This window comes from Fundulus heteroclitus, chromosome 21, assembly GCF_011125445.2.
Source record: "Fundulus heteroclitus isolate FHET01 chromosome 21, MU-UCD_Fhet_4.1, whole genome shotgun sequence".
Classification (NCBI taxonomy): Eukaryota; Metazoa; Chordata; class Actinopteri; order Cyprinodontiformes; family Fundulidae; genus Fundulus; species Fundulus heteroclitus.
Window position 1 is genome coordinate 10,725,720 of NC_046381.1, and position 17,569 is coordinate 10,743,288.

Sequence of the window (17,569 nt, forward strand, 5' to 3'; positions counted from 1 at the left end):
GAACTCAATTAAAAGCTGTTCTCTTGAATCTTATTCAAGATATAAGATTATTCTGATTAATAAAAAGTTAAATTTCTTGTTATAAATAGTGCTAGTTTACAACCAAGTTTATCTACAGGCCATTTTTGTTGCTTGTGGTTAATGCAGAGAAAAGTCAAAATTCAATCGCAATTATGGTTGAAAATATATTGTAATTTTCATATTTGGTGAAATCGTCCCGCCCTAGTGCAGGACTGTATTTGACATTTGTCAGACAGGAAATGGGTGGAGACGGAGGGGGAAAAGGTTTTTCTGCCACTGCCGTGCCGCAAACATTTAGATTGCTTGCTATGTTTTAGAGTTTTGTAAAAAATAAATAAATAAAAGTGATTTGAACAGCTTATTTTGAACATTGGGCGCTGTCGGTAGTACTGTTGCCTTGCAGCAAGAAGGTTCAGGGTTCAAATCCAACCCTGAGTCTTTCTGCATGGAGTTTGCATGTTCTCCCTGTGCATGCGTGGGTTCTCTCCGGGTACTCCGGCTTCCTCCCACAGTCCAAAAACATGACTGTTAGGTTAATTGGCCTCTCTAAATTCTCCTTAGGTGTGAGTGTGGTTGTTTGTCCTGTCTGTCTCTCTGCTGCCCTGCGACAGACCGGCGACCTGTCCAGGGAGCCCACAGGGATAGGCGTGTTAGAAATATAGATGGACGGATGTTGAAGCAGTGCACAAAGCAAGGTTCATAAAGGTACGGCTTAGTGACGAACAACAGAGTCTAGAACAGGACACCGTTGGAACACCTCATCTATTTATTTTTGGAGAATGCAAGCCGACCTCTTCCAACATCAGTGTCTGACCTTACGAATGCACTTCTGAAAGAATGGCCAACACCTCTCTATTGAACCCTGTGGAAAAGGGTTTCCATAGGCTTTCCAAAATGACTTAAAACCGCTATAGCTGCAAACAAAACGAAACAAAAAAAAAGGTTGGGCTGACATCTGTCCTACAAACAGCATGTCGCTTAAATTCATAGGTGTGAATCCGGCACAGACGCGCAAATATATCTCCAGCAATGTACACATTACAGGTAAGTGCACCCACGCGTGTCGGATATCTATGCCTTCACGCGTTTTTGGCGTTTATAGTTGCCCCTGGCATCAGTCTGCTCTCCTCACCATGTGTGCCGCTTGACGTCAGGACCTTAGGAGGGGCTCCTCCGTCAAGCTGGTCGCTGTTCGGGGTGCTGAAACGACGCCTGAGCGAATCGGACCACCTCTCCCTTTCCCTTCCCTTTCCTCCATCACTTGGATCCCCGCCGGCCGTGAGCAGCCGAGGCTGAAAGCATGCCGTTTTTAGCGGAAGGTGCGCGGCATGGATGAGCGTTGAAGGCAAAGGAGCGGTATGGATTCTCCGTGGCGTCCCGTCCTCGTCGCGGCTGCGCTGGCAGTCTGCCTCTGCTCCCCGCCCGCCGCCGCCGCCGCCGCCTCCTCCGACAGAAAATACGGTAAGAACCCGGGCTTCATCTCATCCCACTTTTACCTCCGTGTGGAATCGCGTCCGCTGTGCTCCGTCGTCAGACTGTGGCGCTAGACCTGCAGACGCATACAGCGAAACATTACGTCTCCCTGCGAAAACTTCAGGGAAAACAAACGCAAACGCAGATATGCTTTTTGGGGGGAGAGCTTCTGCCTGGACGCAGGAGGTTGGGTGAAGTCCGGAGATCCACCATGAGGAAAAGTTACGTAATCTCCGGGGCCTAAATGCACAAAATATTTCCCGTGGGACTTCTTCTCCACTTTTCTACCCCGTGTGTTATCTGTCTGAACTGCACATCTCTGGTCTTCGTTGTATATCTAATTGCGTCTCTGATTATGAAGCGCTTTTCACACACACACACGAGGAGAGCAACACTGAGGGGATTTACGCGAAACACAATAAGACAAACGCCGCAGGAAATCAGTCATGAAACGCAGTTTGGATGATAGACACAGAAGTCACGCAGGTGCATCGTAATAAATGTAAATATCGTTGAAAAGTTCATTCATTCCAGTAAATTAATTCAAATAGTGACACTTATACTCAACTATCATGTAGCCTATGGATTCATTGCACGCAGTGATTTATGTCCAGGGTTTATTTCTGTTAATTACGTAAGATGATGAAAACAAAACACATTAGCTTTCTGAAAGTTATAATATACACAACCAAACTTTTTTCTAAAGGATTATTGACAGAAATGTTGTGGTAAAACATATAATCAGGTCACTGATTGCTGTATCCAAGTTTATGGAAAGTTTGGTGGAAGGAAAAATTGTGGTGGGAATAGGGATAACCGCTGCCTTGACTAGGAAAAGAGAAATTTCTGACTTTCTGAGAGGCACCAGTACAATTAAATCAGGTAAAGTAACTCACTTAAGAGGTCTTACTCTCTTTCGGAAGATAATCTATGGACAACAAGGTGAAGGGTGCCAATGAAGCATTCAGGCTTTTCTCAACACCTCCGCAGAGCCACAGACTAATCGCTTCCATGCCATGCAGCAATAATGCAGTAATTTATGCAAAAGGAGCCCTGGCTGTGTATTGAACGCATTTACTGTACAGAATATGCAGTTATTTTTAGGTAAACTGATATTTCTGTATTTAAGAATGCAAATCATCGGTCGTATGTTATTTATAATTTAGTGATTTTGGATAATCACGAACCTTAACAAATAAACGATCGAAATACATCATCCACCTTAGGATGGTTATATATGAGTTTCATTTTTTTGAATTGAAATGCTATAATAAAGTACATTTTTCGTAATTTTATAACTAACTGAGTTGCAGTCGTAGGAACTGCTAATAGATCCTGACAGATTTGTGAAAACTAAGGTTGTGACTAATAAAAGAAAGATACAAAAGATAAATAAGATAATTAAATTAAACTAGAATCTGCTTTTAAGTCAAGCAACTAGTAAATATTCATTGTCGCCTATAAAACTAAATTAGCAGGTCCAATAAATGCAATTATTCAAAATAAACTCATAGCTAAACTAAAAGTGCAAGGAAACTACAAATTTAGTTAAATAAATTCAGGTTAAATCAAAAAAATTAATTATTTTTATTTGGTTAAAGGCTAAAAAGTCTTCCACAGGAAGGCCGTTGCAGAGGCTGGGGCTTAAAATTATGCCTCACATTGGATTTTTTTCCCCTCTCTCCTTTGAAGTAATCAGCAGGCCTTTTTTTTACGAGCCCTGGGGGACCTGGATGTATACGGTTGGTGTAAATCTGACTAATAAGTATGCCTGAGATCACTAATGATGTTATGGGCACCTTTAAATTAATTCTGAAATATCCAGATAACCATCGCAGAGACTTTATATATATTTATGTGCGCATTCTCGCAGCTGACTTTATGGCATAGCAGCAGTGAAGAGTGTTAGGGAGTGTTGCAGTAATCTACTCTAGGAGGAATAGAAGGCGTCAAAGTCTCTATGTTGGACAAAAAGAAAAACTGTCAAACTTCGGCAATGCTCTTCAGGTGATAAATGACCTTTTTTTGGTCTTATTGTGAGGTATGAAACTTTGATGTTAAATTAAGTGTTAATGCCAGGGATTCTGCTGTATTTCCAGCTTGTCGTTCCAGAGGGGCAGCATGTACAGGATCCACAAGTCGTCTGGAAATGTCTGCAGTTTGATTTTAGTTTTTTTTTTTTCAGGGAATGATGAGCGTTAAAAAAGAAAAGTAGGGCAAGAAAAATCTTTTTATTTTCAGCTTTTTTTCTCCTTCATTTGGTCTTTTCTTCCTTCCTGTGTCCTGCCATTGTCTTTCTTCTCCTTTTGGGTTTATGTCTTTCTCTCCTTTTCTTTCCTCACTTTCTTCTGTCCTGCAATCTTTGTCCTACCACCTTACAGTTTCCTGAGTCCTTCTCTTCTTCCTCCTTGTGTCCTCCCATGCTTTCTCTCCTTCTTTGTATCCCTCTTTCCTTCCTTTTCTTCATTTGTTACATGCTGCTTTCTTTCTTTCCTTTCTGCTTTTTCCTTCTTTTCATCCTTCCCTCCTTCCCCTCAATGTATCTTTCCATTCCTTCATTAATTTTGTCCTCCATGCCTCCCTTCTTTCCTCCCTCTGTTTCCTTTGTTCCTTTTTTGTGTTCCTCCATCCATCCTTCCATGTTTCCTACCTACCTACCTACCTACCTACCTACCTACCTTGAATTTTCTGGATTGTGCAGGTTCCACATCTAAAGTCCATCCAGTGTATAAATATTTGCCATAAATTCATCTTCAACTGAAATATTTTCTATTTTTTTTTAAACGAACATTAAGGGTTAGAAGCTGAGTCTGAAAGAGTGTTGCAATTTGACATAAAAATGTGTAGAAAGCCCTACATGTATGCATTCAAAGTTGTCTCAACGTTAGACTCAGTGTGCATCAACTCACAAGGTTGAAAAGTTTTAACTGAATGAGAAAAGCAAAATCAAGGTTGATTATTTCATATAGATGCCACGACCTTGTTTTTATATTCAGTTAATTTTTACATATTACCCTTATTTGTTCTTCCAGAAAGGCCTTAAGAAAACAGCTTGATTAGATGTATATATAAAGTTCCATCGTATAGTAGAGTATCTGTTGTGATAACCGAGTTTCCCCAGTTTTTCTCACTTCTTATCACACCTACTGTTACATTTTCTGCTGGCAGAACACACGACAGCACGAAGTGGATCATGAACAGGAGGCAAATATAGGTTTCCGGTCGGCAGCCCGAGATCTGCGATGATTCATACAGACACGGAACGAACTGCATCATTGTCGGTATATTTAGAGCAAGGGAGTGTCTTTCTTTTTTTTAAAAACCCTGCATTCTTGCTTCTTCTTCTGCTATCTTCTGTCTAATCTCAATGAGCCATTAATCACTTTTTTCATGCTTTATTATTTCCATGAAGTCGGTGAGGTGAGGGATAAAGATGCTCGGTAATGATTCACTGCTTATTCCCCACGTGAGCAGAATTTTCACGCTGCGTTTCTGAAACACTAGGCTCTTGATTGCGAGTGTTGCAGAGAGCCGGGAGATACAAAAAAAATGTTTCTTCATCAAATAAGCACCCTGTGATTTACGGCATGTAGCGCTCTGATTCAAAGTAAGCTGGTGTGATTAGTACGAGATGGTATAAATAGTTTTATGGATCCATAATCATGTAGTTTGTGCGATAGAGAGAGAGAGACGGAGAAGGCGTGCGCTGCGTGGGAGTCCTGAATGTCTGAGAGCAAATGAAAGCTGCACAAGGAGCGTTAGTCTGCAGCTTAATGTTCAAATACTGCAAATATTTATATACAAGGTGTTTATTAGCAGACATATATACACAGGTCGGTAAGTCGTTTGGGTAGGAGCCATAAACTCTATTGTGTTATAGTGGGACTTACCCTGAACGGGGTGAATTCAGACGTCGCCTAATCTATAAACAGTTCCCACCTGTGTGTAATTCCATCCCCGTATAAAGCCTGCTGTTCTGCCAGGGAGTCTGAGGCTTGTTAGAGAACATTACAGAACAAACATCATTATGGAGGGCAAGAACAACAGAGGTCAGGGAGAACGCTGTGAGGAAGCTTTCAAACCATCGTCTGAAAATGGAAAGAGTGGCGCGAACTTCAAATCTATCAAGACGCGGCCGTTCGTCAGGCAAAGAGCCAGTTAGTCAGAGAAGCAGCCAAGAGGCTGATGGTAACTCTGGATGACCTGCAGAGATCTGCAGGTAGGGTGGGAGAATCTGTTGTCTCTTCTTTTAACAGCTCGTCTTTTACCTAAAGGTCTGTAAATACCCCGGAAGAACAGAGGAAGTTCCTTCTGGTCAGAGAAATGTCCCATTTCTCATAAACTCAAGCACGGAGCACCTGGAAACTCCTCAATGCTACGGCATTCGTCAATGTAATCGCCACACTCACACCACACAAGAAATTCTGCCCAGATAACAGGCCAAGGACAAGCTACTGTTGTCATTTTGTTCTTGCACCCCCGGAAGAGAGAAAACACATTTCGCCGTTCTTGCAACGTGAGTATAGAGCTTAGGAGTGGCAAGAAGAAAGTGATGAGAAGCTACAGTATATAGGAGATCCAGCAAACATGTGGAAGAAGGAAGCTCTGGTCAGATGAGACCAACGTTAATATTTTAGGCCTGTACTCAACAAGCGATGTGTGGCTGAAATCTAACACCCAATATTGTTATAAGCTTGTTTTGCTAATTACGGTTAGCCTGGTTATTGGGTACAAGATGTTGCACCGCTTTTCTGACTTGATACTGCAACAGTGTTAAGCACAGTGCAATGTTTATTCTAAGATCCAAGCTCCAGGAAGTGCGCCTATAAGTAGTGAACGGCGTCCCCGTGAAACGTGGCGGTGATGGTGGCATCGTGCGGTGGGGGAGGCTTTTCTTCAGCAGGGATGGCGAACGCTGGTCAGAGATATGAAGTATCACTTTTCAGCACGATGATGACCCAAACCTTAGAGCCGGGCAAAAAGTGTCTAGATTTGCAAACCTGGAGATTTTCCTCCTAGCAGGGGTGTCAAACTCATTTCTATATGGGGCCACTTTGGCGTCATGAAGTCATTAAAAGGGCCGGTTGCATGTGTATAGATTTCATAATTTCATTCCAGTTCACATAGAGTATAAAAAATGCACAGTAACATAAAAGTAGCATCTTAGGCCCAATTTATACAGTTTATCTGCAAAAAAAAAGTTGATATTGGGGTGAGTTACACTTTAAACTCATCGTTCTTTTTGTCCTTTTGGTCATTTCTTGGTTGTTTTAATGTGTTGTGGGGAAACTGACATCTTGTGGCAGGATGCTATTACTACACAGTTAAAAAAAATAAACATTCACTACAGGAGGCACAGTTTTAGCCACTTTATACACTTTAAAAGGATATATGCCTCTACTTTATGACATGATATGCCTCTTTTTTGGCTCCTGAGGGCCAGATAATTTACCTTGACGGGCCGGATTCGGCCCGCGGGCCTTGAGTTTGACACCTGTGTCCTAAAGACTTTTGCAGCTGTGACTGCAGTGAACGTTGGCTCTACAAAGTATTAATCAGGGCTGAACCTGGTGCACTGAACACTTTTCATAATTGTATTAATATATCTATATGTTCATAAATACGTTTGTTCAAAGGGTGTAAAGGTTTATGCCAAGGCCATTGTTAATTGCCAGTCAATGACTTTGCGGTTTGATGGATTTATACACCGCGGTAATATTTATAATATCCATGTATGTTGGTTTGAAAAACCTCAGAAGACTTACTGCCTCTTCACCTTGAGTCAGCTGCCTTCAGAGCTTGCTTCTTTTCACTGTTTTCCCATCGAAAAAGAGGCGACGCAACCATAAAAGGGTTAAAGCGTTAACTTCCCGCTCAGGTGACTCACCGACCGTTCTCCAGGCTGACGCTGGTAAGAGCCATTCGAAAGCCAGGCTTGTAAATGAATCGGAAACTAAGGTATTTTCTAATTACAGCAGTATTACTCATACAATACACAATCATTTTCATCACAGCATGCTGTTATGAAAGAGAAGGAAAAATGTTTGACAGCGACGAGTGATACAACCTCAATTGGAAGGGTGACGGAAACTTATTCTTAGAAAGTTATTTAAAACGCCTGATTTGAATAATGACTGTGTTGTCTCCCGAGCAGTGTTTACCCAATGGAAAATGTGCAGAAATTGATTTCGGTGTGCAGCAACACTCCAGTGCTTTGCCTTTCAGATTTGCCATCAGGAATGTCGTTAAAATTCTGCGAGGCATCTGCGTTCTGTTTGCAGGGGTACGGAGGCGCTCTGAATCCCAATAATGGCCACAGAAAATCCCAGCAGCTTTTTCCCTCTGTTTTTTTTTTTTTTTTTTTTTTAAAGACAGTCAGCCGTTCTCCAACTGTGAGCTCACGTTTTGAAACCTTAGATTGTGCGGCATGAAATCAAAGATCCTTTAAGACGTGTGCTGTGGATTTAGCCCAATCTAAACAAACCAAGAGCACAAAACATACTTGGCACAGAATTTATTGCTAAAGCTGACTCTTTAACGGCCGTGTATTGATTAAGGTGATAACTATGGACTTCGAAGGGCTTCACAACCCTGTTTACAGAAACGGCCCTCTTCTAGTCTGTTTCAGACGCAGTGCACGCCTTATCTCCTGTGTGTACATAAATATATTATGTTTGAAGCCTTTGCTACCGGGGCTTTTCATTGCACGGGGCTATCAGCAACCATCCTCTAATATACTCAGACGGGTTAAATTTGATTCATAGGCTATGTGTTTTGCCACAGGCCTCCTTCAGGTGATAGATCTCAGGACTGAGTGGTGACATCAAAATCTCACCGAGGTTCTTAATCGTCACGCTGGGATGAAATATGCGGTGATATAAAGGTTCATATTTCACCACCAGGTGGTCCAAGTGGGCCTCGCCTCACTGGAAGTGTACCGTTTTGTCACATGCGCAGCAAAAGTAGAATAAATGAACGCATGGAATGGGTGTGGTAACCCCAACCGCGATGCTTCTGAGTGAAAACCAACAAAATAGAGATGTGCTGAACCAGGATCTAATGTACATGATACACCAAGTTCAATTACAGTATCAGTGTTTATCGGTTAAGATTAGCAAAGACTCTGATCAGGTCAGATGACAGTAAGGTTAGACTTCAGGTGGGTTTGGTATAGAATAACTGGTCAACGGGTGGAAAAGCTCCTCGCAGCCACACTCCTTGCAATCATACCCAATCACACCTCGTCAGACTGCAACCACAAACTTAAATGGCATTTGATGTCATTTTATTTGATAGACAAACTATAAATGGGAGGGAAAAATATTCTGGTAATACAAGATCTGTGTAAATGAAAACCAAATTGGTGTGGCGTTCTTACTGTATGCATGCTCAGGTGCGCACGTCAAGGTATTGAAAATACGGCACATTACTTTCTGCAAAATACCTGAAGTCCGTTCTGATTGGATGCAGAGGATCTCTGAACAGCAATTTTCAACTTTTGTGACAAGTAGTCAATTAAAGTTAGGTCTGGGCTTTGACTGGGCCCCTCTAACTCGTGTATATTCCTCTCCCTATTCATACCTGTTAGTTTATACTTTTCTGTTCCCTGTATTTGTATTTTTATTTTTTATTGTCTGTAAATTGACCTTAAGTGTCATGAAAGGCACTGTTAAATACAATGTATTATTATTATTATTATTATTATTATTATTATTATTATTATTATTATTAGTATTAGTATTAGTATTAGTATTATTTAATTTAATTTATTCCATTATAGCTCTGGGATTAAATTTAGGGCCATTTTTTCCCTGTAAGAAAGTGACCATGTGGAAGGATTTCAGCTCTTTTGCAGTTAAAAAGGCCTGATGTTACCCCTGCAATGCTTTATGGTGGACATGGTGAGTTCAGGTTGATGTTAAGGGTTACATTTTCTACCACACATAACATCTTTTATTAAGACCAAAAGGTTATATAAAAATTGTCATCTCATCTGACCGGAGAATCTTGTTCCACATGTTTTCTCTTTCTCCTACATCTCTTGCTGCAAGTTGTAGCTTGGCACTTCTGATGACTTTCTTTCAACAAATGCTTTTGTCCTTCTTAGATAAAGGTCCTTCTTGTGGAGTTCATGACTAATTATTATCGTGTCAAGAAATTCACACCCCGGTTTTAGCTTCTCCAGAGTTACTTTTGGCTTCTTGGCTGCTTGTCTGATTCATCCTCGCCTTGCATGTTTTCCCTGGTCTTCATTATGTTGCTTGTTCTCTTAATGTTCTCTAATAAACCTCTGAGGCCTTCACTGATTACTTATGCCACAGTTCTTCTCTTTTCAACACTAGGGTCACTTGTGAAGGCTGTTGCTGGATTTCATTTAGGGTTAACACAGAAAAGGGGTTGGATAAACATGCATGTACAAAAACAACAGAACAATTATTCTATTCTTCATGTTGATCCATGGTGTAATAGAATATGTTGAAGTTTTACATGAAAAAGAAATGTGTGAATACTTTTGCAAGGCATTGTATATGCAGTCAAACAGCATAGTATGGTGGGGGACTTATTATGGGGTGGGTCTGCTTCCCTTCGAGAGACACTGAAAAGCCTTGATAGTGTGTCGTTAATCATCATGAAGTCTTTTAAATATTACCTTCCTGACAGGACTGGGGTTGCATTTGCCAGATAACTAATAGGCTGTACTTGGATCTTTTAATGATCCAAAACATATGGCTGATTCAACTTGGAACAAAAAAGTTCACCCGGCCAAGAAGCCACCCTTTTATATGACTTTATTTGTCATCTTGTAGAAGACACATGGGGTGAGTTGAAGATCATATTTTTGTCACAGTTTTCACAGGAATGTCAAGATGTCTTCCTATCAATTCTTCACAAATTATTCAAGGCTGTTCTACTGCTTTTACTTAAAATTGATGGTTTGTTGGACTAACTTGGTGAAGTGAGGCTGTTTCAAAGGAAGTCTATTAGAAGCATAAACATCGACAGTATCAGCAGTTGAGATTTATTTAAAGCTAGGATCATCGATTTTTCCCGAAGTCCCTTTCTGAATAACTGCATATGCGCAAGACCGTCTTACCTTGCTCTTCTGCTCTTCGGGCAAATTGTGTGGGAAAAAAAAAATCTCCCAAATCCACTCTGGTCTCATTTTTTTCTCCTGAGGCCTTCCTCTTCTTCTCATGACTGTGATTGGTTTTGCAACTCTCAGCCGTGTTCAAAGTATACAGTGAGAGCAGCAGGGCTACAATGAACGGCTGAAACTGAAGCTAAATAAACACTAGAAGTGCGCATGCGCAGCCAGCAAGCGGAAGCTAACAAGGAAAGAGCACGTGAGAATGATTGGCATGTGGGACAACCAATAGATAAGGCGATACACCCAGAGAGTGAGAGCAGGATCAAAACTCTAACCAATCCCTGCTCTTTGGTGCGAATAGAGGGGATTTGTTAGAGTTTTTACAGGCCTGCAGCTTTCACAGAGATCAATTTTTGAACCTCCTTTTTTGAACACATGATGTATTGACTACTTTCAGGATGGAAGGACGATTTTACCCAGTATAACAAAAAGTGTTTCTGAATAGGATTACCAACTATAGCTTTAAAGGTACCATGACATCACAGTATACACCATTTCATTTAGTTGATATTGATACATATTTCATAAAACTGCCTCCTGTTCGAGCAGGGAGGCTGATCTGGGGCTGCCATCTGCTCGCTCCTTCACCATCCTTCTCTCAAGTGGAACCGTCGGATATGAGCACGCTTTTTTTTTTTTAATCATTGCCATGCAAATGATATTCAGTCATTCATCTAGTCCCACTTGAAGTTTGTAAGTTTCATTTCTTACACATGTGCTTCAAGAAAAAACTGAAATCCTTATTTTGTCCTCCGTACCAAATTATACCTCAGATAATGTAGACCTTTAGTGTACTAGTCGTTTCAGCAATCCACCCACCCACTTTTGTCCATGTCCATTCTACGGTTTACTCATGATTTTTTTATCATTTAACAATATTGCAATTTTTAGACTTGATTAATATAATCATAATTATTGCTCTGCCTAAAAAAAAACAAAAAAAAAAAAAACATGGGAGGTTTCTGATGTCCGATGACCTGGGTCTTCTGACTGAGCCACATGCTTTAACAGCCTTAACTGATCTTTTCTAAACAGCTTTTGATCATAACTAAAGGTAAGAAGCGATTTTCTAACACAGTTTGTATATTTTGTTTCAGGTGACCCGCAGCGACTTCCTGTTTCGAATGTTTTACTAACTTTTCTGAGTAGCAAAAGCAAACTTTTCGAAGCTGTGGCTCAGATGAAAACGTAGCTGATAGCTCATAGGACTGCCGCACTAATTTAACCTCTCTCTCTCATACATTCAATGAAGGTCGCGGGGCAATTTTTGCCTCTCTTGTCAGATCTATTAGAAGGTCACAGTTGAAGTGTTTGGTTGAGCCTTATTATTATTGACATTATTGACACTGGACATGAAACTTCCATAGACGGTGTCGGCTCTATAATTACCTATAGGCTGAAGCTTTTATTTTGCTGCACATCCTCGCTTTGTCTGCAGGACGGTTAAATGAGCATCTTGTGTGTCATTTGCAAAACCCTATTTGCCAAAATAAATGAGCTCTACAGCTGCTGCTGTCAGTGTGAGCCTCATTGATCAACATTAGGGTTTTCTGGTATCATCTGCTGCTGGGCAGTATGCACGCCTATTTATTCCTAATAGTAAACAGAACTACAGTGTGAAAAAGAACATTTTCTCTGCCCCAGAACTTCTGTTTTTAGGCAAACTGTCTTTTTGTATAGCACCAATCAGCCACAAGTTAATTAATTCATTTCAAGTATTTAATATAGATATGAAGAAGAGGTAAAAAGTTATAGTAAAATCATAGCTTCATATCAGAAGGGAATAAGATAAAATAAATAATCTGTGAGTGCTGATCTGAAACCTTGCGTTTTAGAGACCAAAAGCTGTCATTTCTGGGTCAACCTGGGGGAAATACTGACCCATTTATTCATTCATACTATGTACACACCTGACTCGGTGACTATAATAGATTGTGACCATGTGACACAGAACTATAAAGTTTTTTAATCGCCTCAAATCCGGTAAAAGCAGTTATACATAATCAGAGTTTGGGGAACTATAGAGATATTGAATGAAAGTGGCCTGAGAATGGAGCCTTGCGGAACCCCACATACGATGTTTGCATCTTTTAGCAATGGTGAATTTGAGTGAACAAACTTTTTGAATTGAGAAAGCTTCCTGTAGAGGAAGTGAAACGTCTTCAACTACAGAAAACAAGTCCAGTTGCTTGGTTTTTAACTTTTTTTGGAATTGAGTGAACAAAGCAGTCCAAATAAGACAGCAAACTGCGACTACTTTACCCTTGCTTAGAGATGCAAATTATGCCCCCGAATCAGCTATTCCAATCACCTTTGTTTTTGTTGGATTGGCTGTAATTGTTTCATACTGGAAAGTGCAAATACCGATTCTCTGACAAAGAAATCAACATGAAGTTGGCTGCATGTTTATGCTTTGTGAATCTGTGAAGGCTGATATGATAATAAGCAACAGCACACCGGGGGGAAGAAGGCTTTCTCCTGTCTCTTTGTTTGCCTAACGTTAAAAGCTCTTAAGGGAGGCTGAGAAGGCTCAGACTGTGTCACGCAGAGGTGTTAACGGCATAAATCATTTTTAGGCTCGTCTGTGTTTTTCTTTTGAGGTATAATTTGTGGATATCTGGGTGAATATCCACAAAAATAAAGTGAAGAAACTACATCACTTTGACCAAGGAACACAGCAGGTAGTAAATGTAGCGTAATAAAACACAATCCCGCCCAATGGATCACATAGTGGTTCCATCAAGACCCCAGAACGTCTCCGTAAGGTTAGAGCTGCTTTAGCCGAGGCCTATGGATGTATTGGCTGGTGGTTTTGAGGTTTTAATTGACTCTTTTAGCTTTCAGCAAGAAATGTTCATCCCTCAGAGACAGTTTAGGTGTGTGACCGGGATGCATGTACATATTTCTCCCGAGCTTTGCTGCTTCGTGACACAGAGCGCGTACAAATCTCACATCTAGCTTTTGAGAAGGCCACGTGTCACCTCGTTTGCAAGTTTCTGCAACCATTCCTAGGTTGAGATTAAATGCCGTCGGTGGATGAATTGTTCTAAAGGTCATTTCTGAGTTAACAAAGGCGAGATTTATTTGGAGGACAGTGACGCTGTCACGAAGATTCAGAAAGATCCGCAGGCTTGAGCCTAGGTAATCAATACGGTTTCAGCTGTGATTAAAGCAGTGCTCTGCCTATTTTGTCTCCTGGAGTTGTTGATAATTACTCCGCACAATTTATCAGCGTGGAGGGAATCTTACCGGAGGTGTTCTTTTATCTGTTGGTAACTAATTTATATTCCTACTCTCCCCTGGTGTTTTGCGTTATTTGTATTTCTGCTATGTTCTGCTAAAATTCATTCCAACGTGCAGCGCCTCGCAGAAGTTTTACCACCCCTTACACCTTTTCACATATTGTCACGTTACGACTACAAACTGCAATGTGTTTCATGGGGATTTTCTGCTGTAGACCAGCATGAAGCAGAGTGAAGGAAAATGATCCTAACTTTAAACCATTTTTTTTTACAAATGTGAGTTACAGTATGTGGCATCCTTTTGCATTTAATTTAGTCTGGAGCTGCACAGTGGCACAGTTGCTGGCACTGTTCATCCAAGGCAAGAATGCCCTGGATTTAAAACCCGGCCTGGGCTCCTCCTGCCTTTCCGTTTGCTCTGACTCCTTCCCACCGTCCACAAAATACCCCGCAGCTGATAGGTTAATTGCCCTCTCTAAATTGGCCTTTGGTGTGAGAGTTTGCCTTGTGATGGACTGGCGCTTCTCGCCCTATGACCGCTGGAGAAGGGCACCAGCCAATCTTATAACCCTGCAAGGACAAGGGGTTATAGAAAATGGATGGATGGATAGTCTGATAGCCCCAAATAAAATCTAGTACAACCAATTGCCTTCACACGTCACCTAATGAGCAACCTATAGTCTAGCTGTGTACAATATAATCTCAGTCTAAATGCAGCTGTTTTAGAAAGGTTTCAGAAGTTTGTTAGAGAAAGTTGGAGTACAAACATTATTATGAAGATAAAGGAACTTGAGCGTTTCAAGTAGGGTTGATTTATAAAACAATATTCCAAGCTTTGATCATCTTGTGGAAAACTAACACAGCTATGATATTTGGTGGAAGCAGCATAACCCCTTGTGGAGTTTTTTTTTTTTCCTGAGCACGAAGAGGAAAGCCGCTCAAAATTGGTAGAAAGATGGATGGCGCTAAAGACATGACAAACCTGGAGGAGAAACTGTAAGAGGATGCGTCGGATTTGGGATGGGGAGTTTTCACCTTCCAGAATGACAGTAACCCTGAGAACATAGCCAGAACGTCTTAGATCAAAGCATATTCAGGTGATGGAGTGGCCCAGTCCAAGTCCAAATTTAGATCCAGCCGAGAATCTGTGGCAAGCCTTGGTACTCTACGATCATAGCTGCTCCCCAAGTGAATACAGTCTGAACAAACTTTTGGAAAAGTGTGCAATTTTCCTTCTACTTTGGTCATGAAGTACTTTGTGTGGGTCCACAACCTAAAATCGAATCAAAATACTTTGAAGTTTGTCCCAAAATATGAGGGTGTCAGTTTTTTTTAAGGTGTTGACGCAGTGCAGCTCACTGGGTGAAATGGGTGTGATGGGTGGATGGGTTTATGTCTTATATTAGGTGGAGTTCCTCAAGATTTGCCTAAGATCTATTGACAGGAATTAAGTTGATTCCTATGGGCTGCCACTGTTAAGTATTATGTACTTTATTCACCCTCATTTGGGATCTGAAGTTGCCAGCCACAGGCCCAACCAGAACCTTTAAACCGTCCAGTCCCCCTGCACTTATCGGATGACCGTTGGCTTCACATCGGCGGAAAACTGAACTCCAGTTTATGTCGGGTTCAAGTGGCAGTGAGCCTTTCTCCGCGTCTGGAGAACTTGATATTTTCCTCCAGGCCAGGTCGTGTTGATTCACTCGGAGCTCCTTGGAGCGTGACAAGGAGGACGCTTAAGTGTTTGAGTTGCTCCGGTTCTGCACTTCAACACTCAATCACGTCTCAAATGGGGGAGAGAAAATCAAACGTCTGAATCACTCAGAGCGGGTCGGGGAAAAGGTCAAGCTCGCCTATTTCTGGGTCCCCCGTTGCCGTGGCGATGCCATCTTTAATTCATGGCCGCTGTCGGGAGCTGCCGCCTCGAGCTGACAACTGAGTGACGGAGAGTGACCGGCTTTGGGTGGGAATTCAGACAGAACTGCTTTTGGTTACGCTCCTCCAGATGTCAGGTAGTCTCAGGTGGTGTCCGGTCCTCTCGGCAGTCAGAATGACCTCACAGTCGGAGCTGCAAGCACTTGCTAATTACTCTCCAAGGCTTTTTATTTGTATATTTGTGCCACAGGAGAAGATGTGCTCTCTGGTAAGGCATTTGTGACTAGGCTGTGTCAAAACTTAAACAAAAACAACAACAAAAAAAGATTTAACCCATCACAATGACCAGTTAAACAGAGAAACTATTTAAGCTGATTTGCTTTATATTAATACTGATTAATAATTTTTTTATTTTCATTGTAGACCAATTTTTCCAGTATCTGAAAAAAGTCCAAATTACAGCCTCAGACTGCAAAAGAACCTGTTCAGTAGCATCCAGGCTTAATAGAGGCCTCCCAGTCATTAGGCATAACATTATTACCACCTTTCCGGTAACATGTTGTCCCCCTTTTATTGTCCAAAACAGCCCAGACTTATCGAGGCATTGACTCACTGTACTGCGGGTATCGCTCTGAGACATTATCGGCCTGGTGAATTTCCAGGTGGGGCATCCATGGACACCCCGCAGATGTTTGAATCTGAGGATGCTCTAACGCTGTCCTCTAGCTATCACACCCTGCCCCTTGTCAGCCTCACTCGTGTCTTTTCTTTTTTGCTCATTTTCCATGCTTTCACTTTCCCGCTTTCAGGACAAAATGTTCCCTTGCTTCTTGCTTTCTTCCATTCACTAACAGATGAACTGTTTTTTTTTTACATAGCTGTCATTTTGGATGCGGAGCAGATAAAAAAAAAGAATGATGGTCCCTCTTCCCTTTGAGGCGGAGTGATGCACCATTCATGATTTCCAAGACGTGTTCCTTTAAATAATGTTTTGTGTGTTGTTGTGACTGTGGATCAAACCCGTTTTCTGCTGCTCTTTGAAGTCTGAGCAGCTGATTTAGATTCATTTCAATCAAACATTCTTTTAGATCTCCCTAAAAAACAAAACGTGGTCTGAAAATATTTTCCAAAGAGTGAATATTTGATTTAAAAAAAAAAAAAAAAAAAAAAAAGCTGATAGAAAGGATATAAAAAGTGCTTTGAAAAATAGGAGAATGACTTGGATTGTTACGCAACACTTAGTACAGGACTGGGCCGACTGGAGCAGCTCTAATTTTAGAAAGAGAAAGCCGTAACGACACAAGCTGTTTGGATGTACGGACATGGTGTCAGGCGCGCGGTGATTTGCTTGCAGGTGATGTTCTCTGCTGTCCCTGCTGCAGCTACGCTCTCCCCTCTCAGCTCCCTTGTGCTTTTATTTCACTTGTCACCGACTGCAGAGATCCAAAATGGCTTTTTTGGCAGGCAGCACATGTGTGTGTGTGTGTGTATGTGTGGGGGGTGTAATTAGAAATGAGTCAGGTGTCCTTGCTGGTAGCTTATATTTACTGTAAAGGATGCCAGGGATTGGATGAAATATGTCTCTTAGCTGCAGCAGAGTCTGGGAGCGGCCGTCGTCGATCCCAGGCTCCCAGCATCCTTCCCTTGGCCCCCTGTGATATCGCAGATGGTAGCCCAGCACCGGCCAACCACCTGTGAGGGAAACGATCATAGACCCGGTTTGGGCTTTTTGCCTCTTATGGGTGTTTCTGATGTTCCAGGCAAGGTCAGCCATTCCCAGACAGCTTATTCTGTTCATTTTTATTTAACC

The 17,569-nt window shown here is 41.6% G+C and overlaps 1 protein-coding gene across 1 annotated transcript in view; it reads left to right on the forward strand.

Moving 5' to 3' along the window:
* The first annotated feature begins 1,370 nt into the window (after window positions 1-1,370).
* The window catches only part of ptprn2 (protein tyrosine phosphatase receptor type N2), a 212,557-nt gene continuing 196,358 nt past the window's right edge, over window positions 1,371-17,569 (forward strand). Inside the window, exon 1 of the mRNA XM_036125606.1 lies at window positions 1,371-1,482. Coding sequence (XP_035981499.1) covers window positions 1,380-1,482 — 103 coding nt within the window. The 5' untranslated portion in view covers window positions 1,371-1,379. The remainder of the gene's footprint in view (window positions 1,483-17,569) is intronic.